This window comes from Equus przewalskii, chromosome 28 (genome assembly GCF_037783145.1).
Source record: "Equus przewalskii isolate Varuska chromosome 28, EquPr2, whole genome shotgun sequence".
Taxonomy (NCBI): Eukaryota; Metazoa; Chordata; class Mammalia; order Perissodactyla; family Equidae; genus Equus; species Equus przewalskii.
Window position 1 is genome coordinate 12,624,063 of NC_091858.1, and position 13,798 is coordinate 12,637,860.

At 38.7% G+C, this 13,798-nt stretch overlaps 1 protein-coding gene across 1 annotated transcript in view; it reads right to left on the minus strand.

Annotated features, from left to right (window-relative positions):
- UBXN8 (UBX domain protein 8) overlaps nt 1–13,798 on the minus strand; it is a 25,268-nt gene continuing 11,470 nt past the window's right edge. The window contains exons 5-9 of the mRNA XM_070598100.1: nt 10,546–10,668; nt 8,310–8,447; nt 6,204–6,245; nt 2,917–2,991; nt 1–746 (exon numbers count right to left, since the gene is read on the minus strand). Coding sequence (XP_070454201.1) covers nt 576–746; nt 2,917–2,991; nt 6,204–6,245; nt 8,310–8,447; nt 10,546–10,668 — 549 coding nt within the window. The 3' untranslated portion in view covers nt 1–575. The remainder of the gene's footprint in view (nt 747–2,916; nt 2,992–6,203; nt 6,246–8,309; nt 8,448–10,545; nt 10,669–13,798) is intronic.

Genomic DNA, 13,798 nt, shown 5'->3' on the forward strand with positions numbered 1-13,798 from the left:
TTTTTAATGTTTTCATTGTTTTATTTTAAAAAATACTGATCCATCCGGAATGTTACAATTTAATGCAAGGCAAAATTATATAAATCTCAAACAGTAGTTAAATTAATACATACCTATCGAAAAGAACTTTAAAGCCTTAAAGAGCTTTGAAACATCTTTAAAGTTTAATTTCCAGCAATACAGCAGAATAAACATTTCTACTTAAAAGATTTTAAAGAGTGTGACTTAAGTGTGAAATGTTCAGTGTGGCAAGACAGACTGAAGAGGCAGAAAAAGTCATGAGACTTTGTCTCAACATACCAATAAATGATGTCAGCTAGGAAAAATACAAACTATTGAGTGCGTTATTGTACACATTTTTACCTAGTTCTCATTTGGTACCTTATAAGATGGCACACTCCAAAAATTACTACATGCAGGGAGCAGTCCTTCTCTAATCCTTTATGTCCATCAACATTAAAGTGCTTACTGCCTTGAGCTCAACCGAGGAAGGGCACGATTCCCGTGTGAATTATTTACTGTCCTGTAGGGCACGGCATAACCGATTTTACGTAGAACAGGCAGTTCTCACTTCTTCACCAGTGGCTCTGCTCTTTCTCTTCCACATTGAGCACAGTGTCCATAGTTATTCCTACATCCTGCAGTGAGCAACCCCCCTCCACTTCCAGAGGCCTTCTGGGAAAGGAAGTAGAGAGGCTGTATAGGGATGTGTGGTAGCCAATTTTCATCATCCAGTCAAATAAGACCTAAAAGATAAAAAGTTTAGTTACCAAATACTGTACAGAGTTGTGTCCTCCAGATCACCATGTTATTTCACAATTCTTTCATTGTTCAATCATGCCCCTAGGAGTAATGAAACAGAACTCTCACACCTTTCGAAGGAACCTTCTAGAGTGTAAAGGGAAACAGCATGCCATGAATTCTGAGATGTGAATAACCTTTAACACCTTCTGTTTCAGAGAAGGCTTAGGGACTACTGACGCCTCCAGATAGGAGACGCATTTAACAATTAGGAAACCCCCAACCATAGGGAATAGAAAAATTTATAAAAAGATTGAGAACGAAAGGTTGGCATTTGGAAAAAAGATTATTTAGATCAAAATCTAAGCCAAGAGTCTACATCAGAATCACTCAGGAACTTTGTCACAATAGACATGCCCAGGCCCCAGAGACGCCGCCTTATGATAGCCTGACTTTCAATGGGCCATCCCTATAAATTTTTAACATTTCATGTCATGAAGATTCCCATAGTAACTATCCAAATTTCCACTTACAATGCCTGCCAGAGGATGATTTGTTGCTTGAGGAAGAAACCTGAATGAAAGAATGCCCTTGGGGGAAGCTGGAGCACCAATTATAGGTAATCCCTCACTTCTACTGCTAACCACCATCCACGAACCTACTGATATTCCACGTAATAAATGTACATCTATGTCATAAAGCTCCATAATTTTCCGATATCTGGATATGCCTTAATTTAACCAATCTCTACACAAACACTTACACTTTTGATCATTTGTCTTATTTCCAAGAATAAATTCTCATAAATGAAATTACTGGACCAAAAGATTATGTTTTAAATATTTTAAAGATATATACTGGTAAATTATCCCACAGGAACACTGGTCCAATTTACACGCACATGAGCAATTAATGAGAATCCCTGTTTTCCCCACATACTGACCAGAACTGGGTACTCTTCTTTTTAATCTTTGACAATCTGATAGGTAGAAAATGATGTCCCATTTTATTTTTAATTTTTTTTTTAAAGATTTTACTTTTTTCCTTTTTCTCCCCAAAGCCCCCCCAGTACAGAGTTGTATATTCTTCGTTGTGGGTCCTTCTAGTTGTGAAATGTGGGACGCTGCCTCAGCGTAGTTTGATGAGCAGTGCCATGTCCGCGCCCAGGATTCGAACCAACGAAACACTGGGCCACCTGCAGCGGAGCACGCGAACTTAACCACTCGGCCACGGGGCCAGCCCCAAAGATGTCCCATTTTAATTTGCACTTCTTTGATTCTAAGTGAGGCCAAATATATTTTTCATATTTTTATCTGTCGCTTGGTCTTTCTTCTTTAGGAAATCTTCCATGTTTCTTATCAGTGATTGGGCTGAGCTGTTTATCTTTTCCTTCATTTCTATAGCTCCTTATAAAGAAATGACTCTACCACACATAGACAGTAAAACATTTTTTCCAAATTTTTATTTAACTTTATAAACTCTTTCTTTATAGAATTTTAAGTTTTTATGCAGTCAAATCCATCAGTATTTTCCATTATGGTTTATAGCATTCTTGTCATAGAAAGTTAAATGCAACAATCAGGATAGAATATTATTTAGCTATATTTTTAATGCATGCATAATTATATGTTATGCACTTAAAAATAGAAATACATCAAAATATTAGTAATTGGCTTTGGTGTCCGACTACAGATCAAAATTTTTTTGTTTTCCAAATTATTGCTAATGAACACAGTATAGTTTTTAAGAGAAGGAAGAATCTATTAGGACGAAAGGAAACAAGCCTTAAAGAATGATTTGAAAATTACACATAAACAGTGGGGCAAAGGTTAACAATCCATCAGGGATAATGAGAATAAGGTTAATACTGGCTGCTTTGAAAGCATCTTACCCACCAAGCTGCAAAAATGTAATTAAAACAAAAAACAACAAATAAAAAAGAAATAGGACAAGGAAGAACTGAAAAAATTTGAATGCAGAAATCACAATTCAAAAAGGCCCAGCCAGCATGGCTAACGATTCCAATTTCCGCAGCATCTTAGAGCACATATAAATGCCCTTACCCTGGCCTGAGGGGCGCACCAGCCAACACAGCGATAACACCTCCTCCACTGCAGGGGAAGAAACTATTGCCAAATTCAACAAAAACACTTCTCAAGATAAGAACTTCCTCACCTGTGAACTGCAAGACTTAAAAAACCGTCTCCTCAGGACCTTCCCACTTGGACATCGGAGAGCAACAGTAACTACCTGAGGAACAAAAATGTTCAGGTAAGAATTCCAACGCACTGCTTTTTGCAGTTCCAAAATTACTACTCCTAGGAAACGTCGGCAGTCATAACAGCACGTCAGGTTTTGTAGGAATTTAGCTCTGAGAGTTGTAAACCAACATAAAGGTCCAGATAAATTCACTCTAAACACAGAAATAATTCTGAAACTGAAACACATCTTCCTCCTGATTGAGGAGACCAGGGGCAGAACCTTGCAGAAAGGACACCAGAACTTCAATGGCTCTGTCTGCCCAGATAATACCAAAATTGCAGCTGGGCTTCAGAAGTGACCTACCAAACCAAGACCCTGTGCCACCTCAGAGACCACAGGAAGAAAAGCACCAGGTCGGAAGGAACCAAAGGTTAGCCCGTCCACTCCTGCTGTAGGCTGCGCACCAGGCCCGCAGCATCCAGGCAAGGAGAGAGCAGTCTAGAGCTGGTCCTGGGGGCTGGGCGCTCGAGGAGGCCTCCTCCCCTGGGAGCAGCTCCTGCTTTATCTGCTCTATATACTGGGCTTCCTCATCATCTTTCCTTTGATCAAATGATTAAATAGCTAAAAAGAGCTTGCAAACTGCTAGTATATTAAAGGACATTCTAAAAAGAAAAGATGATGAATTAGTAATTTATTCTGATGCTCATTATTTACTTGTAGGAAACCCTTTCTCATGGTTAACATCATCATACTGTCCTGGGAGTTATGGTACATAAAAACGGTGGTTTCACAGCAGCATCTACCCCCTTCAGGAAAGCCATATTAGAAAATATCTCCAACCAAGGAGGTAAGGTATCTGAATCAGTGTAATGTTCAGCTCTGTTATTACTTCTACTAAAGAAAAGTTTTGTAATAAAACAAAGAAATCACAAAACAACTGAATCACATATTAAAAGCCAATTTTGCTTTTTTTTGCTGAGGAAGATTGACTCTGAGCTAACCTCTGTTGCCAATCTTCCTTTATTTTGTACGTGGGTTGCCACCACAGCATGGCTGCTGATGCATGGTGTAGGTCTGCGCCCAGGATCCGAACCCAGGCCACCAAGTGGAGCATGCCAAACTTAACCACTAGGCCATGGGGCCAGCCCCAAATTTTGCTTATTTTTAGGAAGAATAAAATTTAACTTTTACAGTGAGATTTTGTTCAAACTTTAATGATCTGAAAGAATTAAAGCCAAATGCTTTATGAGAAACTAGGGTTAAAATATAGCCAATTAATGTTTTTCATTAGAATTAGATAAAAACTTGGGAGAGACAAACTATCATTGTTTGAAATCCAGCAATTGTTCTGTTATTACAATTACTGTGAAAGTTGGCTGCACAATTTCTCCTACTATTACTGACAATGTAGTGGGCTGACATATGGATGGGTAAATGGCCTGGGACACAATCCAAATTAGAAAGTAAAACATTGTCCCAAACGCAGATTCTTAAATGGAATCTAAATTAAAAGTAGCAGCACTGGGGCCGGCCCGGTGGCCCAGAGGTTAAGTGCACACGTTCTGCTTCTCGGCTGCGTGGGGTTCGCTGGTTTGGATCCCGGGTATGGACATGGCACTGCTTGGCAAAAAGCCATGCTGCGGTAGGTGTCCCACGTATAAAGTAGAGGAAGATGGGCATGGATGTTAGCTCAGGGCCAGTCTTCCTCAGCAAAGAGAGGAGGATTGGCAGTAGTTAGCTCAGGGCTAATCTTCCTCAAAAAAAAAAAGTAGCAGCACTAACTGAAATTTGTACTCCTTAAAATGAAATAAGATGGCATACAATAATGAAAATTGTTGCTATGGTAATATGGCAACATTATATGATGATTTACAAAATTATTTTCAAATTCTAAAAGTAGAATAGTAATATATGGTGAATATTCCATTGTGAATTCCAGACTACCATGAATTATTTCCTCCTCTCATTTTAAAAATCTTACCACATTATTTTAGAACTCTATAGAAGGTTGCAAAACTAAATACATAGGAGACACTAAAAAACCCAGGTGTACTGCTTAAGTAAGAATTGCAGTAATTATGTTTCAGATCCCTCCTTCCTTGTCAGAAATCCATGTTAGTCATTAGTTCACTCATCTATTAGTCTGCTTCTAAATCCAAGCGGGCTTCCACTGTAACAGGAATTTTCTCTTATGGCTCACTACTTTAGAGTGACAGCTACAACACATACAGAAATAAACATACATATAGTGACAGCTTCATCTGGCTGTGATAGCCTTTAAAATGAATGTTAGTTGCCCCAGCAATACAGAATTATAAAGATGTCCTTCTACTCTGTGGGTGACACCAGACATTTAATGGGACCTCACTTAAATAAGAAAATAGAGAATTTCCTAAAAATTATAATTTCCAGCGTTCCTAAAAGTGAAATTATCCTTTCACATATGTACTCACCAAAGTTATGTAGTTAGGGGTTAAAACATATTTGTTATGACATGGGCAGGCTTTATGAATATGTCATGATTATGTAATATGGTATGGAATGATTATGACACCAGAGCAAAACCATTAAGGTGACAAAACAGGAAATAGTATTTTGCAGAAAGGCAGAAACAATGTGACTATATAACAACAAAGACAAATATCCTAAAAGCATGAGTAACCATCTGCCTCTCATTCCCTACGCCAGGCATGCCTTTTTTCCTTTGAAAACACTTTATTAGGGTGATAGGGTGGAGGACAGGTTGGAAGAGCACACTCCCCAAAACAGAATGCCTTCTTTTTCTTATTTTTAACTTTTATGAAGATAATCACACTCTGTGCTTAACGTCTATTTGTCTATTTTCATTATCCTCAAAAAGTTGGCTACAACAGACAGTCCTTCAATTCAAGGATCTACAAAGTAGCTGCATTCTTTCCTTTTCTCTTTTTTAAGGGGAAAACTACAACTTGAAGTCATCTGCCTATTTTGATTCTGTTTTAATAAGTAACTCAAATGCTGACCTGAAGTTCTGGGAAGGACCAGCTATCCTATGTCAGCCTGATGAAGCGAGGGCTCTAAAAACAAACTCAGAGGACAGCAGGCTTCCGGAATACCACCGGAGCCGAGGAGTCTGACCCGACACCATGTGCAAACCAACCCCTTAGTGACAGTGCATCACATCGACACTTACACTATCTTCTCCTTCTAAACCCAAATTCAGATAAGACATACTTGATGTTAGAGAAACTACAATTTTTAAAGAAAAAAAATAAGCTTACTTCTTCAGCTGTTTCAGGAGGTTCTTCAGGTAAGTCAAGAACCTAAAGAAAAGTAACTATTAGGAACAGGAACATAAGCATCCAAAGAAGAAAACGATAATCTCAACAAGAAGAGTTCCTTTCAATATAGAGTTTAGACAGATCTAAGCTTAGTGAAGTCTTTTCTTTTAATATACAAAAAGTATGTGTTTATAAAAAGTATACAATGAGAATGAGAGCTCAATTGATACACATTTTTGGGTAAGCAACTTTGTGATAACAATAGACCATAAAAATAGGATTTGAGACGACAACTACCAATCTACGCACATTTAAAGAATTTTGTTTTTATGATGATCCAAGATACTATGTAAAAATGTCCTATTTAAGGAAACAGAGGACAAATATTAACATGAATTAAGTTCAAAAAGACCCCAAAGTTATTTAGATTCATACATATACACATTTTAGGCTGAGATTCATACATATAAACATTTTAAACTGAGTGCGTATTTTTCTTCACTGGAACTTCTGGGGGACTGGCTAACAACCACTTCATTTTCAAGATTTACTCACATTTCCCTATTTCTGTTACTCTATTAAGAAATCAGGTGTTCAGAGCATTTTCTCTCATTAAAACACTTGTTACCAGCAATTTCACCTCTAGGAATGCTTTTTTATTTTTTAATCCCTTGGACTCCATGTTTTGCAACACTTTGTCTAACAACCATTAACTGCATCTAGTAAGTAAACTATTTGTTTTCCTTTGGTGTCAAAAGCATGATGACAGTTAACCAAAATTTACCATCAGCAAGAGATAATTCATGTCTTGAATTATCTCGACATGCTCTTGAAAAAACAAAGAGAATTATCTGGACATGCTCTTGAAAAAGCAAAGAGTCTTGAATTTTTAATTAGTCCATAGAGTTCATTAGATCTTTTTGAAATATTAGAAATAGTTCAATGGTCTGATTCCCACACTCAGCTCCATTAAGGGACCAGGAAACCTCAGAGTGAGAAGCAATACATTAGACAGTACTGTGAGGGAGCAGATGGCCTACCAGCTTTACCCAAGAGTAGGTAAAAACAGACTTCTTATTTCCAACCTTTACCATCTCCAAATCAGAGTCAACTTAGGGATGAAGATTCGAAAGAAAACAAGGAATAATAAATCTGGGCACTGTTCTAAAGTGAATGGTTGCTAACCCATTCCCGAGAAGGACCACTGAGAAAAATGATACACTCATGTTAATAATATTAGCCATTCACTAAATATGGCTTAATCATGCCTTAGCTACTCATAGAAATATTTCCCGAGGCCGGCCCCTTGGCCCAGTGGTTAAGTTCGTGTGCTCAGCTTTAGTAGCCCGGGGTTCGCTGGTTTGGATCCTGGGCACAGAACTATACACCACTCACCAGGCCATGCTGTGGCAGCATCCCACAAAAAACAATTAGAATACTTACAACTCGGGTATACAATTATGTACTGGGGCTTTGGGGGGGGAAAAAAAAGAAATATTTCCCTTATTAAACAGTATATTTTTCATTTCTATACAATCAAGTTACTTCCTCAGAAAGAACTGAGCATTATCTAATAGTGTCCATTTATCTTCATAGCTTCCTTCTAAGTTTGGTTCAGAATATTAATATTAATATTAAACAGGAAAAGTGATTTTTTTTAAAATTAATTCTGTTGACAACCTAAAGTCTAGACATAGGTTTATTTTTGCTGTGCAATGCCTGTATTTCTTTTTTTTTTTTTTCCCGTCCCTAAAACCCCAGCACATAGTTGTATATCCTAGTTGTAAGTCCTTCTAGTTCTTCTATGTGAGCCACTGCCAGAGCATGGCTAACGATGGATGAGTGGTGTGGTTCCACACCTGAGAACCCAACCCGGGCCACCAAAGCAGAGTGCGCCAAACTTTAATCACTAGGCCATCAGCGCTAGCTCAGGAAAAGCGATTCTTAATGAAGCTGATCGCTTTGTAAGGTAGTAGGGGAAGACATCATCTGGATTAAAAGCCAGTCCTAATCTTCACTCAGTATCCCACCTCACCCACAGAACAATACTCCCCCCCCCGGCCCCGCACGCTGACACCTTCATTGAGCAGGCATTAAGTGACGCACCTCCCTCTGCGTGGGCTTTTCAGCAGGTGGTGAAACTTTGGTTAAACACTTAAGCAAGTTCCGTCTCTTTGCTGCTTCTCTGTTTGAAGTTTCAAAAGATGTCTGACTCTCATTTTCAAGCACCAAATCTTCACCACTCTGGTCAAAAACAACAGAGAATTTCTAAAGAGATGCTATGGACTCTATTACGTTCAAAATGGTTATTTCTTTTACCCTGATAGCATTTCAGTAAAAAAATACAATTAAGTCATCATTAGATCCAGAAAATTAAAGCTTTATCTCCTCAGACAACAAAACATGGAGCTTAATGTTTCATAGGAACTACCCTTATCTAGGTCTGGGGTTCCCTCCAACAGATACAAGGCTAAGAGGGACCTTTCCATTTTAAATGACCCTCAGGTTTTTCAGTAGGATGTAAGAAAGAAGAAAACCTGGATGATACACTTTCCTCCAAGGGATCACACCTTAAAAAGCTGTGAAAATAGAACCTGTGTATAAAAACATTATGTCTATGTATGAGACCATGCAGAACTTCCTTAGCCGAATGAGGCCCTAGTATCTTGTTATATATAAACATACTTTAGTTCCTCAAATTCAAACTTTGATCTTCCATTTGAATTAATTACTTTAGGAGGCAAAAAATTGTATTCCAGAAATCATAAAGATTACTTTTTATTAATATTGTCTATTAAAACATCTTCCTTAACCAGATCATTGACGTAAATGCCAAATTCTCAAATATACATGTATTTGTTCAATAATGCCTTTCTTCCATATCCACTGACCTTCTAAAAGTTCTCTTTATTAGATTAAAATGGCCGCCATTTTCCCCATTCCTTTATCCTAAGAGAATCTGGTGGAAGGAGCGTGGGGACCAGGAGTCAAGAGATCTTGATGCAGAACAATTAACTGGCTAAACTTAGGCCGCCCCCCTGCAAACCAGGGGGCTGGATCAGCCGATGGATACACTTCCCTCCAGCTCTAACGTGCCGATGCTCACGTTCTTTGATAGTCCTAAGAGCCTTAAGTCACAACAACACCAACAGTCTACCATGTCCCTAACTTTTTGTGGTCCCCACTAACTATGTTAAAATATATACTAGCAGTGCCGTGAAGACACAGCCTAAAAGCAAGGGGCAGGGTGACTAATTCAGATTGTGACCATTTCAGAAAGAGCTGTGGCGGCTAAAATCAGGCTGCCAATGTCTAACACGGCAAAACTGAAGAGGAGACAAACTCAACTGAGAAGGGAAATCACGACACAGAGCAGCTGCATTTTATGTTGCCCATCTTCCACACTAATTTTATTACTCTTGATTGTTTTATGACATATTTGCCATCGTGAAATGAAGAACAAAAACTGATTCTGCTTCACTGTAAGAATCCTGTTTACTGGATTATTTTCTTTAAAACATGGTGAAAGGTGCAGTATAAACAGAAAGCAGAATAAACAAAAAAGTATTTGGGACAGAAATGATCTTACACACAAAAGCTGTGGCCAGTTACTCTAAAATTTAATTCCTTTATGAATATCCTTTTTCCTCTGTAAGAAAACTTCAAATTGTAAACTTCCATGAGCAAATGACAAAATTCATACTCAGTACCAGAGGAAAAGAGTCACAGGTTAACTGGTTTTACCAAAACAGAGCCAAACAAACAACAAAGAAACACATAGACACAGAGATTAGACTGGTGGTTACCAGAGTGGAAGGGGGGAGGCGGGGGCGTGAAAGGGCTGACCGTGTACGGTGACAGATGGTAATTAGTCTTTGGGTGGTAAACATGATGTAGTCCACACAGAAATCAAAATATAATGACGTACACCTGAAATTTATATAATGTAATAAACCAATGTTACCTCAATAAAAATCTTTAAAAAACAGAGCCAAACATAATGAATATAATGTGAGCTTATTAGACCTTGGAGATCTTACTTGAGGAAGGATCTGAATTCACGCATATAAAACAGTGACGTAGTCAACAGTTTTCTCAAAGACTACCTTCTGTTCGAGCTTTTCAAGGATCTAAGTTACATGCTCTGCAGGCACCAAAAACCACTCAACCATTTGATACATAAATCTGCTGAACAAAACTGATGTACCATCACTATTATTAAGATTCCTAAAAAACAGACTGTAATAACAGTTTAACGTCATTTGCAATTTTTCAAAAGAAATATATGTGAAAGGAAACATAAGAGCAGAATTCAAAATATAACATGAGAACATTTCCTAACCCCAAGTTTATGACCATTGCTTAACTTCCAGGTTTCACCCATCATCTGATAAAAGCGCTCTTCCAGTTTTTTCAATTTCATTTTCTGGTGAGGTTTTAGAACATTTTCTATGTATCTGCTGGCCTGTTCAAAAAAAAGAAAATTAGACGCTGTTACTATACATTAACTTAATTCCTAAGATTTTACACTGTCTATAAAGTTGTAAGTAAGAACCAGGTAAGAAACTGTGTTTTCACAATACCTGAATTTTGCCCAAAAAGCAGCATCCTCCACTTTTGCATCACTCTCTAAATACATGCATTTGTATATAATGTAAATAGAAACGAATATTCTAACTTGTGCTTGTATGGCATCCTGCCTATAGATCCAAATGGTCCTTGAGCTCTAGGAGCTGCAGTCAGAGCGATTTGTTCAAGGCATCATGCCTGAGGCGTGAACTCACTTGGAAGAGTGTTAACTGAATGGCTCAATGATGGTAAAGCAGAAAATATTTTTTGGAGTCAAAAGAAAATGGAGATTCTGGTTTTAAGATGACCAAGTGAAATTATTTTTGCCTCCCTCTCCTCTTGAAAATCAACCCAAAACAACCATGTGAACAAGAAATAGAAACCCAAATTCCACCACCAATGAAACAAAGAAATACTATAACCTGCAGACCTCTCAGTGTAAGGACAGAGGGAGGAGTGCTAACTGAAAGAACAGGGTGAGAGAACCGTAACCTAAGGGCTTGCTAAGGAGGACAACAGTAAGAAGCACGCTGTGCACCCCGCACACCTGGAGCAGCTCAGGAGAGACACCAGATACCACGGCAGGGACACGGGTGAGGTGCAGAGCTTCAAAAGGGGGGCCTCAGGGGAAGCCATGTATCAACCAATGACATTTGTAGTGAACCAAGGATTACGACTATTCCAATTCTTTGCACCTGAGGTTCTTAGGGAAAAGATGGGAAGAAAGACAGAAGAGCCAGTAGACCCCACATCCACTAACCTACCACACATCCAGGCATGGAAGGTTTATTCTCTGGGAATCTGAACCAGAGAGGCTGCAGTCACGATCCCAGGCCTAGTGGAGGGCAGGAGTGCAAACTAAAACAGAGAGTAAAAATGTACACACTGAAAGGTAAGACTCCCCAGCCACCTTCCCCACCAGACTCAGGCTGCTGGCGGCCAGGCTCTAACTCCCCCAGGCGGGAGAAGGAGGCGCCCTTTCTAGAGAAGGTGAATTGCAAAAGAGGAACATAGATACCGACAAAGTTAAATTACTCCTCAGTCACCCTGCAGTTAAGATGGCGTACACCCAACACCAGCAGACAACCATCAAGCTCCACCCTCATAATACAGAAATTCCAATTCGCTTTATATATATAAGTATAACTTATAAACAGTAAAGAACACAAAGCCTGATGAAATTTTACAAATACATACACCATCAATTAGCGTTTTAGTGCACCATTCTTAAATCTGAAAGGAGAGGGCCAAGGGTTACCAGATGTTTAAGGAAAGACTCCAACATGAAAAGTGAAGGCTAAATTAATGAGGAGAAAAAAAGAAACTTGAAAACCACACTGGAATTTGAGGATAATAGTGCAGTATTTCAAAATCTAATAATTTTCAACCTGTAATTCTATAACAAATCAAATTATCAATTAAGAGTCAGAGCAGAAAAATCACCTTTTTAGAATGCAAAGATTCAAAAATTTTATGTATCATCAGGCAACATGTCTGCACAGGCTGGGTACTTGCTATGTACACAGACTATACGAGGAGATATTAACTTATTAATTTGCCTTTGTCCAAAGAGAGAAGACACAGGGTTAAAGTTTTTAGACTTTTGCCAAACAAAAAAAAATCCCAACTTTATATACCCTTAGGAATTATAGATGCCAATTAGTATGCAATTGGCATATAGACGGAATTATAGTTTACTAATTAGCACGCCAGGCTTTAAAATCAGGGGCCAGTCCTGTGGCTGAGTTAAGTTCGCGAACTCCGCTTTGGCAGCCCAGGGTTTCACCGGTTCGGATCCTGGGCGTGGACATGGCACCGCTCATCAGGCCACATTGAGGCAGCGTCCACAACCAGAAGGACCCATAACTAGAATATACAACTATGTACTGGGGGGCTTTGGGGAGAAGAAGAAGAAGAAAAAAAAAGATTGGCAACAGATGTTAACTCAGGCGCCAATCTTTAAAAAATAAATAAATAAAATTAACAGTTGGGGGCTGGCCTGGTGGCACAGTGGTTAGGTGTGCACATTGCACTTCGGCGGCCTGGGGTTCACCAGTTTGGATCCCGGGTGCAGACATGGTACTGCGTGGTGGGCCATGCTGTGGTGGGCATCCCACATATAAAGTTGAGGAAGATGGGCTCAGATGTTAGCTCGGGGTCAGTCTTCCTCAGAAAAAAGAGGAATATTGGCAGATGTTAGCTCAGGGCTAATCTTCCTCGGGGGGGAAAAAAATTAACAGTTACTTCTACAGGAGATAACATTAAACTTTAGAAGTTCAAATATTTACAAGAGGGCTTCCTATAAAAGCTCTTGCAAGGACACTTTCATTGTTACTAAATTCAGATCAGAGTATTACTGCTCACATACAACCTGACAGTTCAAAGTCAAGAAAAGATAGATAACCAGCCATGGGAAATGCAGTTCCTAGCTATCAAAACCAATCTCAGATAGGATGCAGCAAAAGCAATGCTCAGAGGGAAAGTTATATCAGTGAACATCTAATTAAAGAAGAACTACTCAAATCAGTAAGTTGACTTTACACCTTAAAAAACTAGAAAAAGAACAAACTAAAACCAAAGCTAGCATAAGGAAGCAAGTAAAGATTACAGAAGAGATAAAAACATAGGGAACAGGATAGAAAAACAATAGAACCAACTAAAATAAAAAACTTGTTCTTTGAAAAGATCAACAAAATTAACACACCTTTAATTTGACTAAGAAAAAGAAAAATAAAATCAGAAATGAATGTGGGGATATTACTACCAACCTTACAGAAATAAAAAGGATTATAAGAGACTACTATGTAAAATTGTATGCCGTCAAATGAGATGAGCAAGATAAAATGGACAGATTCCTAGAAACACACAAATTACCTAAACTGACTCAAGAAGAAATAGGAAACCTCAAGAGACCTAACAAGAGATTAATTCAGTAATTAAAAACCTCCCACCAAAGAAAAGTCCAGGGGCCGGCCCCGTGGCCGAGTGGTTAAGTTCGCGTGCTCCGCTGCAGGCAGCCCAGTGTT